This window comes from Nannobrachium achirus, assembly GCF_963921795.1.
Source record: "Nannobrachium achirus genome assembly, chromosome: 2".
Lineage (NCBI taxonomy): Eukaryota > Metazoa > Chordata > Actinopteri > Myctophiformes > Myctophidae > Nannobrachium > Nannobrachium achirus.
In genome coordinates this window covers 18,704,764-18,729,447 of record NC_137811.1, presented here as the reverse complement: position 1 = coordinate 18,729,447, position 24,684 = coordinate 18,704,764, and the positions used below count along the sequence as shown (strand labels likewise).

General features: G+C 46.7%; 1 protein-coding gene across 1 annotated transcript in view; it reads left to right on the top strand.

Annotated features, from left to right (window-relative positions):
• LOC308296916 (FH1/FH2 domain-containing protein 3-like) overlaps positions 1 to 24,684 on the top strand; it is a gene marked incomplete at both ends in the record, with an annotated part of 288,271 nt that overhangs the window by 14,832 nt on the left and 248,755 nt on the right. The window contains 2 exons of the mRNA XM_080740269.1: positions 6,158 to 6,264; positions 23,957 to 24,021. Coding sequence (XP_080596395.1) covers positions 6,158 to 6,264; positions 23,957 to 24,021 — 172 coding nt within the window. The remainder of the gene's footprint in view (positions 1 to 6,157; positions 6,265 to 23,956; positions 24,022 to 24,684) is intronic.

The following is a 24,684-nucleotide window of genomic DNA, read 5'->3' as shown; positions in this document are numbered from 1 at the left end:
TCTCTGTCTCTGTCTCTGTCTCTGTCTCTGTATCCCTCTGTCTCTCTGTTTCTGTCTCTCTCTGTCTCTCTCTGTCTCTGTATCCCTCTGTCTCTCTGTGTCTCTGTCTCTCTGTCTCTCTGTCTGTCTCTCTCTCTCTCTCTCTCTCTCTCTCTCTCTCTCTCTCTCTCTCTCTCAGCAGGGCCACAGTGCTGTGGTCACGCAGGGAGGGAGAGGCCAGACCTCATTGTGTGTGTGTGTGTGTGTGTGTGTGTGTGTGTGTGTGTGTGTGTGTGTGTGTGTGCGTGTGCGTGTGCACGCGTGCATGTGCGTGTGTGTGTGAGAGAGAGCAGCACTGTGCTGCTTGTGGTTTTCTAGCCTGGACCTTCCTGGCCACCGTACCATACCGTACCATAGGGCCACCACCGGTTCAACACGCGTGAATCCTAAAAGCACCCCGTTTTAGTCTGGTTCTTGTAAAGGAGCGCTTGTTTCCATGCAAGCGAGTCGCCGCGGCGAGCGTTTGCGAAGTCTGCTTGAGCCGACTCAGCACCGTTAGAAGTTGTGAACCAGGGGGCCAGAATAGTAAATCTTGGTCCCCTCGACTTTCGGCACCTCCGCGCAGTCCAAGTGAACACATGGAGCGCTCCCTACCTCAGGTTCAGCCAATCACAAGCTTAACTGTAGTGAGGTGCCTTAGGAGGGGGTGGGGTGGTGTTGCAGCCAGGATCAAGGATTAAAGTTCAGTCGCCACCACACTGGTTTCAGTCATTTGACGTGGTGGTGAAACATCGGATTCAGTTTGACAACGTACTGTATAAGTCGTCCATGGCAGTGCATGTGTTAATTGTTTAGTAAACAGCTCTAGGGTGGGGTCTGGGTGTCTCCTTTCTCTCTTCACACATTAGACTATTATTAGTGCTGTAACCATCAGCGAAAACAACATCCAACGTCTTTATATTTAGATCTACTACTATAGATCTACATGTATTTTTGCATTTGAAGTGACAGATTTGGACATATGAGGTTTCCACCCGACAGAGACGATAAGGATCCATAGTCGGGGACGGGGGCGTTAGGGAGATTTCGTGCTAATCAGTCTAAAAGCGCCAAAAAACGCCCACAAAACTGTGAAAAGTGATGAGTCATCACTTTTCATCACTAAACCATCATTTTCTGGGGCCATTCATAGCTAAAGGAATGTTTCTTGTGCAAAACAAATGCTTGCAATGGATTCAGCATCATGACAAACCCCTAGGTAGACCCCTCACATCCTACTTAAAGCAGATCTTTTTCTGGGTATTTTCCTCCTGTATAGAAAGTCGATGGGAGCCCAACTTGATTTGGCCGCTGTGGCGACCCAAAAGGTCGCCGTCTCGGGCGCCCTAGCTAAATCATTAGAGCATGCCCTGGGCTACATCTGTGCCAAATTTGGCGCTTTTAGACTAATTACCCCGAATTAGCCAGAATCAATGGTGGTACATTAACTATAATACTTTTTGTCTTAGGAATGCGACAAATACAAAATAATATTAGGGTTGAACTCAAGTCTCCATGGCGTGAAAAAAGTCATTTTGGGGGTGAACTACTCCTTTAACAATAGATGGCCTCTATGAAGTGGATTAGAGTTTGTTTTATTGAGCGGTGGTCACACCGTCTCCATAGCGTGGCCGTGTGTGTATCCGTGTATGTATGTATGTATGTATGTATGTGTGTCTGTATGTAGCCTCTGGTGTAGCCTCAGTACCCCTGGGTGACCAGAGAGGTGCTGTTGAGTCTAGCCTGCCCTGAGCATCAACTGCAATAGCAGTGGTGGCCTGAGTGAGCAAGTATGGATACACTCTCAAACCCCCCCCCCCCCCAACACACACACACACACACACACACACACACACACACACACACACACACACACCTGGGTGAGCAACACGCACGCGCGCGCGCACACACACACACACGCACGCACGCACGCACGCACGCACGCACGCACACACACCACCGCTCACTTCAAACTTGTTTTTTTTTTATATCTGTCTGGCAGAGGTCTACAGTAGGTCTGGATCAGATCTCAACCTTCCACAGAGAGAGAGAACGTTTCATTTCTTGGATGTGATCTGGGTTAATTACTGGTTCAGATTCACTTCTCTCTGTGTTTTATTTTTCGGTCTATTTCAGGTTGAGACACACTGGGCAGTACGCAGTGTGGTGAGAGATCTCACTTGGACACAAGAAAGTATTTTATAGTTTTGCTTTGGCCACTCTGTCTGTGTGTGTGTGTGTGTGTGTGTGTGTGTGTGTGTGTGTGTGTGTGTGTGTGTGTGTGTGTGTGTGTGTGTGTGTGTGTGTGTGTGTAAAATCTTATTCCTACTAAAATAAGACAAAATGTGAGAAATCGTTTTCCGGTGGCTGCATTCCTGACTTTATATAAAACCCTGTTTTCGTTGGTCAAGTGTTCTTGTCCAGTGGTTCTCAACCTGTGGGTCGGTTGACTATTGATTATAGAGGGTATATGCATGTTTCTAAAGTGACAGTTTAAGGACTTTTTAATACCTCTTTTAATACCAAATGAAACATTGGCCAAATTGTCAAATATTAGAAGCAGAAATTGTGAAAATAGCCAATCTACATGCTCACAACGCCTCGCGTTGCGAGTTGCGTATTGCGAGGCGTCGTGAGCATGTAGATCTGCTCTTTTTACAATAGAACCGTGTTATACAAAATGTAATGCCTCAACTCTTAGTGCTCGTCAGGGTGGGGGGGGGGGGGTCCCCAGTTAAAATATGATTATTTTGGGGGTCTGAAAAGGTTGAGAACCACTGTTCTAGTGGACCCCAGCAAGCTGAAGCTCTTTCCTCCTCGTCCTCTTCTTGTTTTCTTTAGACTAGCTCTTACCCGTTCAAAGATATGAGCTCCAAAATGATGTGCAGTGTGTGGGTTATGGGATGTGCACTGTGCACACAGTATATGAGGGATGGAAAGTAACTTTAACTGGTGCTTGCATGATGTAGGAGCATCAATGTAAGAAACCCGTTTCGTTTAATGGCTACAGAGATACTGTCCCCCCCCCCCCCCCCCCCCCCCCCCCCCTCCCAGCCCGCCCGCCCACCCGCCTGCGCACACACCCGCCTGCCTGCACACACACACACACACACACACACACACACACACACACACACACACACACACACACACACACACACACACACACAGAGAGAGCTGGTTAAACATGTTGCCTCATGCTAGATGCAGAATAGATGTGCCTCATGCTAGATGCAGAATAGATAGTAGATACACCATAAAAATGCTAATATACAGTATATGATTTGTGAAAGTGACAAACGGGCTTCACAGTTATGTTAGGTGTGTTCATATGCTAATGGTGATGCGATTTCAGATCAATTGCTCCAGCCACTGAGGAGAAACGCTGTTTCAGACAGACAGACAGACAGACAGACAGACAGACAGACAGACAGACAGACACTCACTCACTCACTCACTCAGACATTCGCAAAATTATAGTATAGATTGAGATCAATGAAGCCCCCTCTGTATCCTATGGGCCTTTCTCACTCCGACAGGCACATGGCAGTGTTGATTTCGTCGACTAAAAACTACGACAACATGTTTTCGTCGACCACCTTTTTTCCCCTGACGAAAACTAAATAAAAACGACATAAAAGCTAAGCTATGGTGACTAAAACTATCACTAAATATACCAGCACTTTGGTCAACAAATAAAAACTATATTCCATTAGAAATAAGATCGTCATCATGGGTGAACGCAGGTGTCACAGACCGAAAATAGCCGATCTACAAGCTCACAACGCATCGCAGCGAAACGCGCTGTGCGCGTTGTGAGCTTTGTCTCTCCCTGTTTCTCACTTGTACTGTACGTCTTGGATGCTGTCATTCTGTGTGTGCGCGTGTGCATGTGTGCTTGTGTGACCGTCTATCTCATGAGCCCTTGGGAGGGAAATAGAGAGAGAGAGAGAGAGAGAGATGGGGGGAGGAGAGATGGAGAGAGAGAGGGTGAGAGAGAGTATAATCCCAGTCAACCACATGTTTAGTTTCTGTTGTTGAGCATTGCTGTATCATCGCAGTGCTAACGGTAACGGAGACATCAAAGCATGCTGTCCTGTAAAATGTGTTTCCCGACCCCCTCCTCTTTTTACTGAACTCTGTGTCATTTAGCGGGGAGGAGAACCCGACCACATCAAGGCTGGCAGCAATCACGCCGCTTCATTTCAACACGCTCCGCATTAAGACTTCTCTCTCTCTTGCGTGTGTTTGTTTACAATACATGTGCGGCCGCCGTGCCTTCGTTCACGGAGAGGGGGGAGGGGGGGAGGGGGGGACCCCACTTGGTCTTTTGAACTCAGCGCTGCTTGTTTTCATCATTCACACCAGAGTGCTCGAAGACATTATTTGGCCCTCAGGAAGTTTACATGTTGTGGGCGCCCCGTCAGATGATGCTGCATGTGTCTACATTAAGAACTGTGCAGGCAACCGACTATTGAATAACAATAATATATATCTAAAATTGATGTTGCAGTTTCTAAACAAAGGTCCTTTCATTATTATTAGGATTAGCAATTATTAGGGAAAAACAATGAAATAAAATCAACAAAAACACTGGGTCAGTGAAATGAGCGTGTGTGCAAAGCATATTGAAGAGGTGGGAGAGTGGTTTTGAAGGATTGGAGGGTGAGGCGCATGTTTAGAGGGGGGGGGGGGGTCATTCCACAGGGTTGGGGCAGCAGAAGCAGAAGCCCTCTGGGCTGGCCCCATGCAGGTACAGGGACACATGTTGCTATGTCTCCATGATGGAGTAACAGAACATCTGGACACATCACACATGTTACTGTTGTCTTCACAGTAACATCTGTCACTCAAAAGCAATCATGCGATCTACAGTATAGTGCGTGTGTGTGTGTGTGTGTGTGTGTGTGTGTGTGTGTGTGTGTGTGTGTGTGTGTGTGTGTGTGTGCGTGTGTGTGTGTGTGTGTGTGTGTGTGTGTGTGTGTGTGTGTGTGTGTGTGTGCGTGCCTGTGTGCGCCTGTGTGCGTGTGTGTGTGTGTGTGTGTGCGCCTGTGTGCGCCTGTGTGCGCGTGTGTGTGTCTGTGTGTGTGTGTGTGTGTGTGCGTGCGTGCGTGCGTGTGTTTAGCCATGCTCTCCTCTGCAGGTGGTTGGAGCTGCTGACCCTGCTGTCTGTCAGGCTGTGAATATAAACAGGTTGATGTGCTGCAGTGTGAGCTTTACAATACTATACTGTACTAGACACTGTCACCTCTCTCTCTCTCTCTCTCTCTCTCTCTCTCTCTCTCTCTCTCTCTCTCTCTCTCTATCTCTATCTCTACGCACCAGTGAATCTCAACCTTTTTAATTCCTTGACATCTAGTTTGATGCTGTATGCAATTTAGGCCGCAGACCCCATGGATTAAAGAGGCGGTGCCATAGTTTTGTACTTTCTCTGGTTTTCATGTGTCTAGGAGGTTGACTGTACTTCATTAGACCCCCCGGCGTGGTTGTTATGAGCAATTATGTATTCCCTTTGTATTTGGGGTTTCTTCCTGGAGGCTGACACCTTGTGGGTCAAAAGTGCCAATCCAAAAACACAGATAAAATGACATCATACATACAATCATCCCTCCCCTTTTACCATTCTCCCAACACTGTGGGTGTGGCTAACTTCAGCTGGGTCACCACCCACTATGACAACCAGGCATACTTAATGAACTGGTGTGTGTGGCCACATAAAAACAAAATTTTGACTCTTTCTGTACACTTTTTTGGAAAAAATCGTCCTCCTAGTATAATCATAATACCTGATCATAATTTTTTGGGGGTGGAAGAAATCATGGCACTTCATCTTTAAAGTTCTGACTGAGTCACTGCGATGATTTCAGTCATTTGGATTCCATAGAAGCAGCGCCACCCTGCCCGTGGCAGTTACTGGCGATGCCGGTCCTACTGCTGGCGACGCAGCGTGACTGCCGGTCTAACTGCCGGTCCGTGCCGTGACTGCCGGTCTAACTGCCGGTCCGTGCCGTGACTGCCGGTCTAACTTCCGGTCCTGTTCCTGCTCCGGTGCCGGAGAATGTATTCGCTCCATCTGGTGATGTTGTCCCACCATGTCTAACTCTAACATGCTGTGATGTTGTCTCTCTTGTCCCCCCAGTTGGACGACTGTGCCCTCCAGCTGTCCCACAATGGAAGCTACCTGGACCTGGAGTCCACCCTGGCAGAGCAGAGAGACGAGATGGAGGGCTTCCAGGAGGAGGGAGGGTAAGAGAACAGCGCTGCACCACACCAGTGCCTTGAAACCCTTTTCATATCAAGGTCCATTATTTCAGTGGTTCTCAACCTTTTCAGGCCGCGCCCCCCAAAATGATCATATTTTAACTAAAAGATCTATAAGGGTCCATTTGGTTACCAACTCTATATCACTTAGCTGGGGACCACCTGGACACTCATGAACAACAAAACACAACACCAGTAAGACTCCCTAATCGGGAGATAAGCGACCGTCGGGTAGCATAATGTTGTCTGCAAAAAGCAACCTCATGGTGGCGCTAGAAGAGGGGCATGTGAGAAATCAGGGGCGGAGGTTGTGGTTTGCCAGCCAAGGAGTGTGTGTGCAAAGTTTGGCATGGATAGGGTCAACAGTTGCGGAGATAAGAGTAGGGCCAAAAGCGTGACGTGGCGTGACGTGACGTGACGTGACGTGACATGACATGACAGACATACTGACTGACTGACTGACGGACAGAGGGACAGCCGGTGGAGGTTTTGATAGTAACTGCGACCTGACGGTCGAAACAACACAACACAACACAACACAACACAACACAATTCGATTTATACTCAGAGAGTGTACAAACGGAACCAAATGGACCCTTACAGAACGGCTCCATTCGTTTCCATTTGTACACTCACAGAGTTACAGACGGGACCCACTGACACCCCCTCAAGGACCCCTGGGGGTCCCCGGACCCTACCTAGAGAACCAGAGCCCTCGCTCCCTCCCCTTTGTGTCTTTCAACCTGGTTGCCGCTTCTAAAAGGCAAACAGATGCGTTGGGTTGTTACGCTTGAAAGGGGCATACAGTATTACTACACTGGCGGTAAAACGGGGAACAACAGCCCATAAAAAGGGCCGGTCATATATTCTGTGCACTTTTAAAAGATGTTGGGCCGGGCCGGGGGCCAGGGCGGCGCTTTCTGATTGAAAACACAAGGGGTCCCTGGCGCTAACCTCGCAGGTGCATGTTGCTGTAAGCCAGCAAAAGAAAAAAAGCCTTGATTGTACGTGAGCGCGTTTTCGGAGGGCTCTCTGCGGTCAGCGTAGCTGTTTTGAAGCTATAAATAAAAGACGCGTTGTTATTCTGCGAGTGATTGTAGTGATTTCTACTTTTTTATTATAGCTGTAAAGGGGATTTTGAAAAGCAACCCTCTGACTTGAGGTAAAAAAAACACTGTGCAGTAAAAATCAGTTATAGTTTATTTATCCATTAAAGGACAATTCCAGGCTAAAACATATGCCCCCCTTAATTTGCCTTTTATCCCGATTGTTCCTACCTGGTTTGGTGGATTTCTGTTATTGTCGCCCCTCTTCGGAGATCTCGCGACCTCTCCTCACAGCTAAAACGCGGCTAAATGTACCACAGACAAAAGCGCTAATATTGGCCGTTCCAAAGCTACTCTTTTCTTCTGTTTTAGCCTGGAATTGTCCTTTGCGGTTACATTTGTACATTCTGTGGAGTGCTTAGAGGATCAGTAACGAGTGCGATCGCTGCTTTGAGAGAGACTTTGTGTTTGTATTTTACCGGCTGGAAGCCACTTGAGATCAAAGATCATTCTGAGCGAGACCTGGCCAACATGTCAGCATTAAAGAAAGACACATTATACAGTAATACACATAAAGAACATAAGAAGGCAAGAGGGTGTGTGCGTGCGTGCGTGCGTGCGTGCATGTGTGAGTGAAAGAGACAGAGAGAGATGTGTTATGCTACAGCGGTGGTTCTCAAAGTGGATTCCAGGGACTCTGTGGGTTCCTTTAGGGTGTTCTAAATTGACCCATACAAGTCTGTAACTCTGACAGTGTACAAATGGAACCAAATGGACCTGTGTCAGAGTTAAGGGGAGACCTTAAAATGTAAAAGTTTGAGAAACACTGTGTTACAGAGGCATACATATCGTCACTGTCGGGCAGAAACCTCATATCTCCAAGTTTCAAATTGGTACGTTTTTTCGCAAAGTAAAGCCCTGCTTCATCAGACAAGGCCGTCGCACAAAAGTAGTGAAAACAGGCGATCGCGGCGCGAGGCGTTGTGTGCTTGTAGATCGGCTGTTTTCACTAGTTTAAATCATTTTTAAAATGATAAATACAAAATGAATGCTTTTGGACATACAAGGTTTCCACCCGACAACGACGATATACTGTACGTCTGTGGATCTCTGGAGAGAGGGGGGGCTTGGGGGATGTCTATTCATTTCCTGCTCGCTTGCCCGATGTGATTCTATGAGGGTGATTGGGATCGCAGTGATGGCCTGTTCCTGTTCAGAGTGATATAATCCCTGTGTAATCCCTCATCCCACCTATAAGCTGTTCTCCCAGGGGTCGCATGGAACCGTAGCCGGTGGGGCCCAGTGCACCTCTCCCAATTCACAGAGGGGCTTAAACGAAAAGAAAAGGGGTGAAAAACAAAAGCAATCTCTAATTCAAATCAGTGTTCATTTCGTTGACTGAAACTATGACGAAAACTTTTCGTCGAGATGACTAAATCTAAGACTAAAGATAGGACTAACTAAAACAACTAGACTAGTGGAGAAGAGATCCAGTACAACAAAAAGACAAGTCATTTTACGGTTGCACTCTGAAAATAGCAGATCTACAAGCTTGCAATGCGTCCCAGCGGGGCAGTGTAGTGAGTATATAGTGAGTATATGTATGTATGTGTAAATTGTGTATTGTCTCTGTCGGGATAAACCTCCAAATGTACATTTTCATTATTCAAATTTAAAAAAAGAGAAAAGTAGCAGATCCACAAGCTCGAAAAACGTAGTTTTGCGTCGCGTTTCTAGCTTGTAGATCTGCTACTTTTGATCAAGTAGGGAGTTAATTGACAGAAAAACACAAAAAGTTAAAACACAGAGAAAAGTGTTTTTTTGCCCGACATCGACGACATACTTACAGTCGTCATACTGTACATCAGAGTCATGCGACGAAAAACATCGCACCTACGAGCTGTGAGTTTCATATGCCATAATGCAGGGGTCTTCAACGTTTTCAGGCCAAGGACTCCTTAGCTGAGAGAGAGATGAAGCAGGGACCCCCATGTGTTGTATGAAATTGGGTCGCAGATTAGAAATGTTCATCGATTTCTTAGACGGCTTAGACTTGTTTGACAGCACTGTCATCCTGTTGTGTATTTTCAGACATTTAACCACTTGAACCGTCAAATACTTAGCAAACCTCTGCCAAAAATAGCCGATCTGCCAGGCGTTGTAATCTTGTAGATCTGCTATTTTTGGAGAATAGGGATGCTATAGGGTTCAAGTGGTTAATGTAAAAAGTAAAAACATGATCCTATCACACAAAGATTTGGCGGCCCCCCAATTTAGTAACTCTGAGGACCCCTTAGGGGTCCCGGACCCCCTGTTGAAGACCCTTGCCATAATGCGTAGACGTGAAGCATGCAGCTAAACCAGAGCAAAATGTCCCAGACTCCCCTTGCATGGCATTCCTTCCAATAATGCCGTGCCACTTAAAATACCCGGCCTCCCTCACACAGGGTGCTGCTGGCACGGCCAGGCCACTGATGTCATCCACAATAAAGCACTTATCTCTCAAATACCTGGAACGCGCCCGAGTCGCGTTAGATTTGAACCACTTTAACCATTATTTTATGCTTTAACTTTAGAAAAATAGCAGATATACAAGCTCACAGCGAGCTTGTAGATCTGCTATTTTTGAAAAATCGTGAAAATGAGTGCAAGCCTTTGAATATCTTTGACCCGATCTTTGACCCCACTTCTAAATCCTTCCTCTAAATCAGTGGTTCTCAAACTTTTTCATGTCAAGGACCCCCAAAATTACAGGTATTTAGCCACGGACCCCCATCTCAAAATATGTTGTTCCAGGGACCCCCCCAGAAGCAAATATTTGAGTTACAAATGTTCGCTTTTAAATAGATATATTCAAAGACTTGCAAAGAAAAAATCATGATTTTTCAAAAATAGCAGATCTACAAGCTCGCAGCGCGGCACTCGGTGCCGCGCTGTGAGCTTGTATATCTGCTATTTTTCAATAGTTAAAGCAGTCAATAATCCTAGGCCTAAATGGGTTAAGAAGTGCAGACAAGACAAATCAGTCACGCCTTCTTCTTCATCCTGCTTGAATTTAACTGCCTCACAAAAAGGTGGCCCCAATACAATCCAATACCACACACACCCCCTCAACTTAACAAACACAACTCTGGCCTATAGCGAAAGAAAATTAGCTCACTTTCTCTTTGTGAAAGGCTTGGCCCCTGGTATAACACACACAGTATATAGTAAGGCTATAGCCTCGCCTTGACATAACTCTCCAGGCTGGTCTGAAGGATGGAAAAGGTTTAAAAGTCGTGTTGGTTTCATCTCTGTTTCATTGGCGCACGGCTTCTATAGCCCAGTCCCTTTATTGAGTCCATATGGTGATGGAGTGTGTTGATACCACATCCACCGCCCCTCTCCTCTCCTCTCCTCTCCTCTCCTCTCCTCTCCTCTCCTCTCCTCTCCTCTCCTCTCCTCTCCTCTCCTCTCTACCAGTGGACCACAGACATCTACAGATTTATTTGTCTAACTGGTGAATTCATAAGCGTCTCTCTCTGGCCCCGCCCCCCGGCTGTTGCGATTGGACGGCTTGGGGAGAAGTCAGTGGTGTCGTTTCTCAGACTGCTGTCCGGCCGCCGTTGCCACGTGCGCTTATTATAAGCGACTTTGGCCTTGTTATTGTTCTGTAGAGTGGCTGGTAAATAATACTGGTCGTTGCGGGTTCAAATGGAACCATTTGTTTCCATTTTGTACACTCTCTGACATGCATAACCATAAGGGTCCATTTGGTCCCTAACTATCATAGCTGGGGACCCCCTGGAACTCCCTCAAGGACCCCTGGGGGTCCCCGGACCCTACTTTGAGAACCAATGGCCTATATAGTCACTTCTTTCTGGGGTTGTTACAATTTAGGCACCAGTAAGACTCCCTAATCGGGAGATAAGCGACCGTAGGTCACTTATCTCCACAAATAGGGCAAAAATGTGTTTTTCCAAAATCTTCCTGATCCATGTTGATGACATGAGTGTAGACATACTGTGTAGTGATTTTCGTGATTTGAGGGCAAAATCTGTAGGAGCAGTGTCCAAAAATGTGTTTTTAAAAATCGGCCTGAAGGTGGCGCTATATGGGACAGATTCATGTTGATGGGATGAGTGTAGACATACTGTGTAGCAATTTGCGTGATTTTAGGGCCAAAACTGTAGGAGCAGTGGCCAAAAATGTGTTTTAAAAATCGGCCTGAAGGTGGCGCTAGAAGAGGGCCATGTGAGAAATGAGGGGTGGGGTCTCCACGTTGCCTTGGCGGACCAATAGGTACCGGCCCCGGCTCTCCCGGACGCTCCTAGCCCGAGTTACGGCATTTTATGTGAGCTGCAGTGGAGGGGGTCCTCCACTGGGGGCGTCACCACTTTTGCATCCGTTCTGGAGCACCAGGAGTGGGTGGTCCCCAGGAATTCCCCGTGAGCAGCCCCGTTGGGGTGGTCATTTGGTCATTTTTGCACATTTGGTCATTTTTTACATCTGGGGGTCCCCCAGGGACCTGGGGGTCCCTGAAGCTCCGGGGGTCCTTGGAGGTTGTAGTTTGGCAGGTAAGGAGTGTGTGTGCAAAATGTGGCATGGATGGGGGCAACGGTTGTGGAGATATGAGCAGGGCAAAAGTGTGACGTGTGACGTGTGACTCACTCACTCACTCACTCACTCACTCACTCACTCACTGACGGACGGACAGCCGGTGGAGGTTTTGGTAGTAAATGCGACCTACGGTCGCAATTAAACAGACGCTCTTAATCCAGAGCGGTTTACAAAAAGCAAGGCATGTTGAGGACCAACACAGGTGTTTCAATTTGTCTGAATGGCACAGAACTAATGTTCTTCGACAATCAGAACACCTGTGTTGGTCCTCAACATGGCCGGTGTAAGGACTACAAATGCAACCCATGAATACATCAAATGCATAGAAGTAGTAAACTAAACACGTAGGTAATCCAAGAACCTATTCAATACAATCTAGGCCAGGGGTCTTCAACAGGGGGTCCGGGACCCCTAGGTGGTCCCCAGACTCCCAGAGTTGCTACAGGGGGTCCTCCAAATATTTGAGTGATATAAACTTTTTTCAACTTTTTTATATTAACCACTTGAACCCTAACATCCATATTCTGAGAACTTTGGCCAAAGATAGCAGATCTACAAGCTCACAACGCCTCGCGCTGCGAGGCGTTGTGAGCTTGTAGATCGGCTATTTTTGGCAAAGAGGTTTGGTGTAGAGGGGATAAAGAGCAGACCAAGTACAGAGTGAAAAGTCTAGTTTATTAAGTATTGATGGTTCAAGTGGTTAAATGTCTGGAATCACAAATTGACATGAATCCAAAATACACTGATGATTGTGCTGTCAAACAATGGAACTATATGGAATCTATGAAGAGCTTGTGGGGGTCCCTGCTTCATCTCTCTCTCAACTAAGGGGTCCTTGGCCTGAAAACGTTGAAGATCTAGGCTATAGCTTCGATGTACGAGAGGATGCCAAGTGGAAAATGGCCTGGAATCGGTCTATATGAAAATGCTAAATTGTATATTTTGCCTTTGCAAAATTGGTCATGTATGGTCATTGAAGGTTGGCAAGTGCTACGGTGTAAGTGCTCTGGGCTAAGGGCCGATGCATGCATACTCCACTTTTAGAGACGAATTTATTTAGCTTAGTCTTTTTAAACTACAATATGGCGTCATTCAGAGGTTCGGGGGGGAGGGTACCGTCATTCATTTTGGCTGTTCGGTGCTTTCGAGATTTTGTGACTTCCCGAACTGAACGGAAATAAATTCGTCTCTAAAAGTAGAGTATGCATCGAGCCCTAAGGGAGTCTGAAGCGGTGAGTCTTCAGACTACCGTGTGGAAGCTATAGGGAGTGAGTCTGCAGTTCTAAACGCAATGGGGAATTCATTCCACAGTCCGGGGGCCAGGAGGGCGAAGAGTCTGGGACAAGTGGAGCGTTGTTTTCATAGACCCCGGTTGCCTTGTTTCTCTCGCGAAACCTGGCAACACTCTGCCTCCCGTCTGAAATCATTTTGAGGAGCCTATTATATCGTCGTTGTCGGGTGGAAACCTTGTATGTCCAAAATTCCTTTGTATTGATCATTTTAAAAAGGATTTAAAGTAGTGAAAAGCATGTGTGTGCTTGCAGATCTGCTATTTTCCCTAGTTTTGCGCGACAATCTTTTATGATAAAGCAGGGATTTACTTTGCGAAAAAAAAAAATTACACATTTGAAACTCGGAGATACGAGGTCTCTGCCCGACTGTGACGATATGTGTGAGCTCCTCTACCGAGGAGGGGTCGGAGCGCTCCACTTCTTCCCCGCTCGTCTAGGCCGTGCCAGGGTGCGCGCCGCCGTGCCAACTGGCACACACACCCTCCTGGTATGAATGTGTGTCATTAAACCCACACCGTTTGGTCTGAGGAGGAGGAGGTGGAGGAGGAGGAGGAGGAGGGCATTATTTTCTAATAATGCCCCGCTGGCTTTTTTATGGCGTTGATGTGCACGGGTTCACGGCCCCTGCCGCTCCAGCGGCCCTCCTCTGGATGACGGTAGCGCTAATAAAAGGGCCCTGACGAGGCACTCCATTGTGTTGTTCTGACGAGGCACTCTACCTTCCTCGTGTCCTTTTATTGTAATAATGTACTTCTTTTACGGCGTGAGCTGAGCGGTCCTTTTCTTTCGACGGCAGCAGCTTTCTCAGCTCAGAGACATGTATTTTCCCCTTCCTCGCCGAAAGGAATTTAATGTTTGGGATGGGACGATAAGCGATATTATCATTTATCGTGATAAAAAAACACTCACGATAGTCGTATCGTGGAGATTGAATTTATCGTTAAATCATCCTGCGTCATGCACTGGGATCAATTCACCTTTTATTTGCCGAGCTGCATATCTGCTACCATTTAAACCCTCTATTGGTAAAACATACTTATAATATACATACTTTTTTTTCACTCTCTACCAAGTCTCTTTTTTTGCCGATCTACAAGCTCACAACGCGTCGCAACGTGACGCGTTGTGAGCTTGTAGATCTGCAATTTTTTGGCAAATGTTCCACCCCAGGACAATGGATGTTGGGGATATTTTGGTTATCGCGATAATATCCTAAATCGTGATTTTTTGGGTCACAATAATCGTGATATGAAATGTTCATATCGACCCATCCCTAGTCCAGTCTTTCTTTCTTTCTTTCTTTCTTTCTTTCTTTCTTTCTTTCTTTCTCTTTGTTTTTAAAGTAACATGCTTTCAAAATGGAGAACTGATCTTGTCCTGATCCCAGTCCACGGCTTATTAGAACCGGAGGGTCCGGTCGCATATTTGAGTTCCCGATGATGATGATGATGACTGCTGATAATCTGCGCCTGATATTAATGACAGGTTACAGTACATTCCACAGGCGCCTGTGTGTCATGCCTGGTGTCTTTACAATCAGATTAACCTATTAATACCTGGAACCACTTTAACCATTATTTTGTGCTTTAACTATTGAAAAATTGCAGATATACAAGCTCGCAGCGCGGCACCGAGTGCCGCGCTGTGAGCTTGTAAATCTGCTATTTTTGAAAAATCATGTTTTTTTGCTTTTTTTTTTTTGTAAGTCTTTGAATACCGGGTATAACTTTTTAAAAGCAACCATTTGTATCTCAAATATTTGCTTCTGGGTGGTCCCTGGAACAACATATTTTGAGATGGGGGTCCGCAGTAATTTTGTGGCTCCTTGACATGAAAAAGTTTTGAGAACCGCTGATTTAGAAGACACTTATAGAATCGGGTCTAAATATTCAAAGACTTGCACACGTTGTCAAGATTTTTCAAAAAACAGCAGATCTACAAGCTCGCTATAATCTGCTGTTTTTTAATAGTTAAAGCCTAAAATAATGTTTGCGGATGCGTTCCCGTCCTCAACGGCTTAAAGTATGATCCAGCTGACAGAGAGCTGCCGGAGAGCCAAGAGAGATCCATGTCACGGGAGCTTAAGGGACCATAATCACTTCCACACCACGTTATGGAGCTCAGAGGCTAGTAGGGAGACTGACTGGGACCGGGAGCACTGCCCCCCATCATCCCCACCCCTCTCCACCCTCCATCGCTCTCTCTTCCCTCCACCCACAGCCCCGCTTCGGCTGTAATCTCACCCAGCGAATAAGCCCTGATTTGTATCTTGTCGTTTTCGGATGAAAACCTTGTATGTCCAAAACCGTTCGTTTTGCATTTTTCATTTGAAAAATGATTTAAACTAGTGAAAACAGCCGATCTACAAGCACACAACGCCTCGCACCGCGAGGCGTTGTGTGCTTGTAGATCGGCTGTTTTCACTACTTTTGTGTGACAGCCTTGTATGATGAAGCAGGGCTTTACTTAGCAAAAAATGTACACATTTGAAACTTGGAGATACGAGGTTTCTGCCCGACAGTGACGATATGTATTTGCCCCGGGGAAGATGGCAGATCTACAAGCTCTGTAATGGGTCGTACCGCGACTGCGCTCTGAGCTTGTAGATCAGCTATTTTCCTAAGCATATTCTCCTAGTACAGATATTGATGAATGCCATTCAAATACATCTGGGATCTGTAGTCCTCCTCATCTGTAATCCTTGGAATTATGGGGGATGTAGTCGTCCAGAAAAGATTATGTATAGGACCTGAGCCTACAGGCATGGGCAGAGCCTTTGGATATTGTCTTGGATTAGAGTGGATCGAGGCAGGAATTGTCCAGCGTTGCGAGATGGCCTGACATGTTGTGTCTCTGAGATGACAGAACAGGCCGTCTGGCATCGGTTTCTTTTCAGTTTGGGACCCATTTGGGACGCGGTTTTGGTTGGTTGCTGATTACACAACAATACAGAAAAGTTGCTTTGAAAGGAAGAAAAAAAAAAGTCACACGTGAAAAATCTCCGAAGAGAAGGAGCTGTGTCACACGCTGGTACGGAATGCTTACTAGTAGAACTTTAACTTTCTGCAAGAACGCTGCGCAACAAAATAAAACCCCCACGGGTGTCCCTGGAGTGTTTACTGTGCAGTATAAGGCTATTATTAACAGAACCGAAAAAGCTTGGCAATTCACTACGTGACTGTGTGTGTGTGTGTGTGTGTGAGTGCACTTGTGTGAGTGTGCGTTTGCGTGTGTAATGTATGTGCGCTTGTGCATGTGTGCACGCGTGTGTGCGTGTACCCACACATGCACACAGGTGGGCGCAGCAGCGACTGCATGTTTGCACACATTAGTGTGTGTTTGTTCACGCATTAGTACCCCGGGATGTTGGGGCCATATTTGTGGTGTAAGAGCTGTGGCCGAGGTTGTTTGCCAATACACACCAGTAAGACTCCCTAATCGGGAGATAAGCGACCGCCACGTCGCATACACAAACTTTAGAAGGCAATGGTAGTCAATCAGGAGGGAATATGGGAAATGGGACAGATCTATGTTGATGACATAACTTTAGAGATACTGTGTACCGTTTTGTGTGATAATAGGGCAAAATCTGTAGGAGCAGTGTCCAAAAATGTGTTTTGCAAGAATCGGCCTCATTTGGCAGCCAAGGAGTGTGTGTGCAAAGTTTGGCATGGATAGGGGCAACGCTGGCAGAGATATGAGTTGGGGAAAAGTGTGACGTGACGTGACTAACAGACTGACTGACAGACAGACAGCCAGTGGAGGTTTTGATAGTAATTGCGACGTGACGGTCGCAATTACACACACACACACGCACGCACGCACGCACGCACGCACGCACGCACGCACGCACGCACGCACGCACGCACGCACGCACGCACGCACGCACGCACACACACACACACACACACACACACACACACACACACACACTCGCAAATGCACGCACACTCTCACACACACTCACACACACCACAAACCCCCGCCACCACCACTCCTGGCTACTGGCTCTCTCTCTCTGCCATCATTATATATACTGTGCGACCCGGGGTTCTTATAGCAGAGCGATATAAGAGTCTCTGAACCCCCCTGAGCGTCAGCAACAGCAGCAGCAACAGCAGCAGCAGCAGCAGCAGCAGCGCTGTAGCCTGCAGCCCAGGACTGCTGAGTCAGTCCGTGGGGCCGTTCCAGTCCTTCCAGGCTGCCATTAATTGGCCTTCCAGAGGGGAAGTGCTGGCTTGACCGCCCTCCAAGTTGTGTGTATTCTGCCTCGGTGAGGTAAGGCCCCAGGCCTCCCCCTCCACTCTGCTCTGCTGTGGGCACACACACACACGCATTTCAGTGATGTCTCACCATAAAACATTTAGACCGGGTACGCATTATTGCGTGTTGTTATTTTATTGCTTTAACTATTGAAAAATAGCAGATATACAAGCTCGAGCTTGTAGATCTGCTATTTTTTTTAAATCGTGAACATTTGAATTTTGACCCCATTCTATAAGTGTCTTTTGAATCCTTCTAAGTTTTTTTTTTTTTTTTTTTTACAGTGTTTATATGTCAGCAATCTGGCTAGCCATCGTCAAAGGAAAGGTCCTTTTCACTTAACTGGAGCTCAGTTACTCTGTTCTTGAGAGACTACTATGTCAGTGGTTCTCAGACTTTTTCATGTGAAGGACCCCCAAAATGATATGTACTTGGCCACGGACCCCCATCTCAAAATATTTTTTTGTTATAGTTCCAGGGACCCCCCAGAAGCAAAATTTGAGTTACAAATGTTCACTTTAAAAATAACAAATATTCAAAGATTTGCACACATTTTCACGACTCTTTCAAAAATAGCAGATCTACAAGCTCGCAGCGTGGCACTCGGTGCCGCGCTGTGAGCTTGTATATCTGCTATTTTTCAATAGTTAAAGCATTCAATAATCCTAGGCCTAAACGGAATAAAACAGGGCCCAGTTAATGCCTGAATGTTGTGCTCCGTCGTATGACGGTGCTACACGGCCTAGAACAGCCCCGACATACAAGCCCACGCCGCGTTGCGTCCGCGACGGACCGTAGAGCTTGTATATCGCGTATTTTTCGGGCGGCACGCGACACTGTCGTATGAGGGAGTATAAACAGGGCTTAATGCTGCAATCACATAAAGCCGGGGAGAGAGAGACAGAGTGCGGGTCTGGCAGGCGGCCACCATCAATCAGGCCAGTAGCTGCTGCTGGGGGGCATTAAGGATTAAGACCACTGGGTCTTTATAGGAACCTCTCTGGAAGGAGAGAGAGAGAGAGAGAGAGAGAGAGTTGAGAACTTACTTAGTGACTGACTGGGGGGTGGAAAAAGGAATGATTGGCAGGCATATACTCACACGGTTTCCCGCAATTACAGCCAAGTTTATGACACCCCGTGTGTGAGATGAGAATAATAACAGTGAGCCGGATTTATATCAGGAGTATAGCGTTACCTGCATTTTACGCAGAGAAACGACCGCAAGTTGCTGTATATAGCTTTTTCCCCGCTTTTCTTTCTTTCTTTCTTTCTTTCTTTCTTTCTTTCTTATTTAGACTTGGTGCGAGTCTCTTTCTTTAAGGTTTTTGTATTAGTATGTGTGTTATCTTTACAGAAGCTGGACTCCTCACACCACAAATCACCAAAGAAAACATAACGCTGTTCTGAATGCTGCATTCCTATAGGTTTTTTCTCCAGAGCGCTTTGTGTACCATAGGCCTACATTACATTCACCCATACGGTCACTGTGTGTACCATTTACATTACATTCACCCATGGAGGCAAAACACTGACGGCAGAGAAAACCAATGCGAGACACCTAACTCACAGTTAAGCTTTCAGTGTCTTGCTCAAGGGCTTTTCGACACGTATAGCCAGGAGGAGTCTGGGTTTGAACCGTGGACCTCCTGGACACTGTGATGCAGAGAGTGTGGAGGGACACGGGAGTGATAGGCTCTTGGCCTGACTCTCAATGGATACAGTCTGCCATTGTCAGCATCAAAAGTTGACTTCTGGATAAATTAAGATTGTTACACTTTTGCCACTAACTAGCTACAGTGTACTTGGAATCCTTAAGGTTCCAGGTCCTATCCCGGGCCCCTCCTGACTAAAGTGCTGAAGTGTCCTTGAGCAAGAACGCTTAACTGCTCCCCATGAGCAGGTCGGTGCCATGCATGCATGGTTTCCTCCGCCATCGGTGTGTGAGTGTGAATGGGTGAATGCGTGAATGCATGAATGCGTGAATGTGAAGTATTGTAAAGCGCTTTGAATGGTCGGAATTTGACTGGAAAGGTGCTATTTAAAAGCAGTCCATTTAACCACTACCATTTACATGAATAGCATAGAGTTCTCTTAAACACAACTGAGGACGTACCTATTTAAAGCATACCTAACCTGACACTCACTGTATGGCCAATGAGACAGAAGCCACAAACCTTCTAACCCCGTAGGCCCAGAAATCAGGACCGTCAGTGATACCCGAGAAGAACAGAACAGCGTGAGGATGAGACGGCCACTGATCCGTCGCAGCAGCAGCAGCAGCAGCAACCGTACAACCCCAACATTCATGCATCGCCAATTTGTCGCTCTGGCTAACATTCTTTACTGTAATCACGGTGTCTCCGGGGGTCGGTCCACCCACCCTCCTCCTACCCAGGCCTCGTAGGTTGCATGCCCCACTTTCCCCCCGCGTTGTAATTGGTGAACGAGCGGTTGAGCGGCGTTCTCGTATTCCGTGCACCTCTTGTTTAATTTGATAATGAGCATGTTTGGCCTGCGTAGCCTCAGGTCCTGCTTTAACAGCGGGGTGGTTGGGGTGGATGGGGGTGACGGCGGGGGTCTGGTTGCCACTGCAAGACAGCGAGAGAAAGCAGAAGTTCATTACAAGACGTCTCAGGTTACCTAGTCGTTGGGTGAGGTGGTGGGGGAGGGGGGAGGTTAAGTCCCTGCTTGCCGCCTCATCTATGATCTGGGCAACGCTGTCGACTGATGTTGCCTCGGTGTGGCCTTTGCTTGTTGCTGGATGGATATCATATTTGATAGACAGTGAGATTGTTATGCAAGCTGATTCGCAGGGGAGCACGCCACATGTCGGCTCAGCATCCCTCTATAGCTGTCTGCCTGTCTGTCTGTCTGTCTATTAGGGATGGGACGATAAGCCATATTATCGTTTATCGTGATAAAAAAACTCTCACGATAATCGTATCGTGGATGATTACATTTATCGTGATATCGTCCTCCGTCATGCACTGGGATCAATTCACCTTTTATTTGACGAGCTGCATATCCAGTACCGCTTAAACCCTCTATATTGGTGAAATGTACTTGAAGTTTTCACTCTCTATCAAATGTCTTTGCCCAAAAATATCTGTCGCGTTGTTACGCGTTGTGAGCTTGTAGATTCGCTATTTTCAAATCCCCCCCCCCCCCCCCCCCCAGGATGATGGCTTTTGATTATCACTATAATATTGTAAATCACGATTTCTTTTGTCACAATAATCGTGATATGACATTTTCATATCGTCCCATCCCTATACTGCCTGCCTGTCTGCCTGCCTGCCTGCCATTGCAGACTAGCGAGACGCGAGTGTGCTATTCCTACCGGATCTGAGGAGAGGCGGGGGAGGAGCTTGAGCAAGGACATGCTGTGATTGGCCAGTGGCCAAAGGCTCTCGCCAAAACATTATGTACTATTCTGTCCCCTATCAGGACGCAACTCGAACGGCGCTGAGTCGGCTCAAGCGACCTTCACAACGTTCGGCACGGCAACTCGCTCGCTTGAGCTCGCTCGGTGGTGCCTCTCGTGGCTCTGGGTTGCTTGAGACGGCGCGCCTCCGTCGCGGTCAATAACTATACTTTATAACTATACACACAGTCATTGTGCAGCCAGGACACAAAAAAAAAACTGTTTGTCAAAGAACCACATTAGGATAACTATAAGTTAAATAGCAAAGTTGTTTGAGAGAGTCGCTATATTAAAAAAAAAGGTAATTTCAGGAGACCCAACCTTGCGTGTGCTCCTCACGCCATTAACCGGAAAACCACCACCACAAAAAAAGGATAGTGGTGGTGTTGGGGATGGGTGGGGTGGGGGGGTGAAGAGGGGTTTGCACAACCCTACCTGCAGTGCAGTGGCTCGATCGTGCTCATCTAGTGAATCTCAAGCGATCGTGATGGGCCTTATCTTTGGGTCTCTGCTATTTCTGGCTCTTCTGGTGGTGGTATCTATCTATCTTGTGGTCGATAGCGTCCAGTAAGTGTTGTTGTGTCTTGTTTTGTTTGCATGCTTCCCATCGGCAGGGTTGGCCCCGTTCTCAGAAAGGCTAGGCTGACACATTGCACTATACTCCTTTTTTGCAGATCTACAGGCTCACAATGCGACGCGTTGTGAGCTTGTAGATCTGCAATTTTTTGGCAAAGAGATTTGGTAGAGAGTGAAAAAGACTCTCGGGTACATCATTCTATGCCCATATATGGAGATCCCTTTCCCGATGTCGTCAATATTAAGAGCATATCTGGGAATGCCCATATTTGGTAATGCCCATATATGGGCATGTTCTGCCAATCTCAACAGTATATGAACGCTAGGGTTCAAGTTGTTAAAATAGAAAAGGAGAAAAAAAAGCTTCTATCACACAAAGATTTGGAGGACCCCCTGTAGTAGCTCTGAGGACCCCTTAGGGGTCCCGGATCCCCTGTTGAAGACCCCTGCTCTGCTCTATAATGGTGATGCCCGTATTTGGTAATGCCCATATATGGGCATGTTCTGTCAATCTCAACAGGCACTGTTGAGATTGGGTAACTGGTCCGATATACATCACTGGCCAGATAGACAAGAGTTGGCGGTCGCATGTCGCCCTGAGGCGTCTTACTAGTAAGTATGTTTTACCACTAGAGGGTTTAAATGGTACCAGTTATGCAGCTCGGCAAATAAAAGGTGAATTGATCCCAGTGCATGACGGAGGACGATATCGCGATAAATGAAATCTCCACAATACGATTATCGTGAGTGTTTTTTTATCACGATAAACGATCATTTTGCGTATCGTCCCATCACTAGAGCAAGGGTTCCCAAACTTTTTTGTCTCAGGGCACAATATTTTTTTTAATCCGAGGCACCCCTACATTATAATTTTCACGTTGTCGGGTGGAAACCTTGTATGTCCAAAACCGTTCGTTTTGTATTTATCATCTATGAAATGTACAAAACTAGTGAAAACAGCCGATCTTGTTTTGTGCGACAGTCTTGTATGATGAAGCAGGGCTTCACATTTGAAACTTGAAGATACGAGGTTTCTGCCCGACAGTGACGATATTTTAGTGATTATGTTGGGAGGAAAACGTTGAGATAATAGCCATTTTGGTTAGAACTGACTGAAAATAACTTTGTACTTCAAGTTTAACCCATTAGCCTAAATCAGAATTTAGCCTACAAAAACAAATATGTTGCAACATACTGTACATGGACTGTAAGCCCCTCCCATACACTAAAATGTGTACCCGGCCTGAATCGGTTAAAATGATACTAAATATTTTTTCAAGTGTCCAAATGAATTCCAAATATTATCAAATGATCTCGCGGCACCCCTGGACTGTTGTCGCGGCACCCCAGGGTGCCCCGTCACCCACTTTGAAAACCCCTGCACTAGAGGGTCTTTATGGATGCAGGAGGGATGGCGGTGAGCTCTGCTTGGCAACCCTGCCTCCGCTCCTGACCTCTGGGGACCCGGGACATGGCCTGTGTTGTTCATCCCAGAATGAGACCATATTGGTGCTGCTGTGTTCTGGGACGGCCTGGGGTTGTGGAAAGAGTGGAGTTGTTTGTTTTCTTTTCTCCTGGTGGCTGTGATGTGTTCCTCTTGTCGTGGCTCGCCTGCTCAGGCCGTATTGATGGAACACTTTTAGATGGAACAGAGATAACATCCACTCTGGCTTGTCTGTGTCCGTTTCACTTCCATACTGTCTGTCTGTGCACACGGTGTTGACTGGAAACAAGAAGGCGTTCTATAGCTCAGGGGTTCCCAAACTTTTTTGGCTCAGGGCACCCCTATACATTTTTCTTCATCCGAGGCACCCCTACATTATATATTCTTAATTTTCACTCCCAGCACTTTATATTTATAGGATATTTTAGCGATTATGTTGTGAGGAAAACGTTGAGATAATAGCCACCTTTGTTAGAATTGACTGAGAATAACTTTGTACTATCATGTTTAAAATTATACTAAATAGTGTTTTAAGTGTCAAAATAAATTCCAAATATTATTTCATTATCTCGCGGCACCCCTGGACGGCCGTCACGGCACCCCAGGGTGCCACGTCACCCACTTTGAAAACCCCTGCTATAGCTCGTACACCTGTTGTCTGTCTGTCTGTCTGTCTGTCTGTCTGTCTGTCTGTCTGTCTGTCTGTCTGTCTGTCTGTCTGTCATTCTGTCTGTCTGTCTGTCTGTCTGTCTGTCTGTCTGTCTGTCTGTCTGTCTGTCTGTCTTGCACGCGCCCGACACCAGTCATGTTGCCATACCTTAGCTTTTGCTGAACTGAAGCCACTGGCACCTCGAACGAGTGCAATTCCAGTTAAATATTAGACTGAAACTATTCCGAAATGTTGCAGCCACACTGTTCCCACGTCGTGGACCTGGAGATACACATGATTACGTTTCTTTTTTAAACGTCCTCATTCGGGGCTGGTTCTGCATTGACGTTTATCTCTCCCCCCCTGTCTCCCTGTGTTCCACAGGAGAGGAAAGAAGCACAGCATCATCCTGCGAACGCAGCTCTCTGTCAGGGTCCACGCCTGCATCGGTGAGTACACAACCATAGCACCACCACCACCGTCTCTCCCACGACCACAGCATTCCGCGGCGTATTTGTCTGTTTACCACATCTCGTTAGGGACGTCTTGTACTCCACTTACGATACAATATACATAATCAAGGGGTTATTTATATTTGTCAACCTGTGATGGATTTGGGGGTTTGATAAGGGCTTTGCGAAACATGCCCAGCCATTGTCACTGCTGTGGGGGGTGGGGGGGGGACCACACCACTCAGACTCTTAACCAATTTGAGGCGGCGGATAAGGTCTGCATCTTATTTGGAGCGCCGTCTTGGACAGGTCTAGTGCTGCTTCATGCTAACAGAGCGCAGACACCCAGTGGGTCGTGGATAAAGATCATTATTCTCCACTTGAGAGTTTTCCATGTTTTATCACTTTGTTTTATTGGGCCCCATGGTTTTATTCTCATAATGCCAGGCGACTCGCTGTGAGTGCAGAGCAAAAACATGTGCGAGCATTGCTGCTCACGCAGACAAACATACACACATACACGCTCGTACGCTAACGCACACACGCACGCACATATACATACAGTATACACATTCATACATAGCGTTGCTTTCGGGCAGAAACTGAGCTAGAAAATCTCCATTGTCTCCACTTTTTGCGTTTTTTCTTTCTTGTAAATTA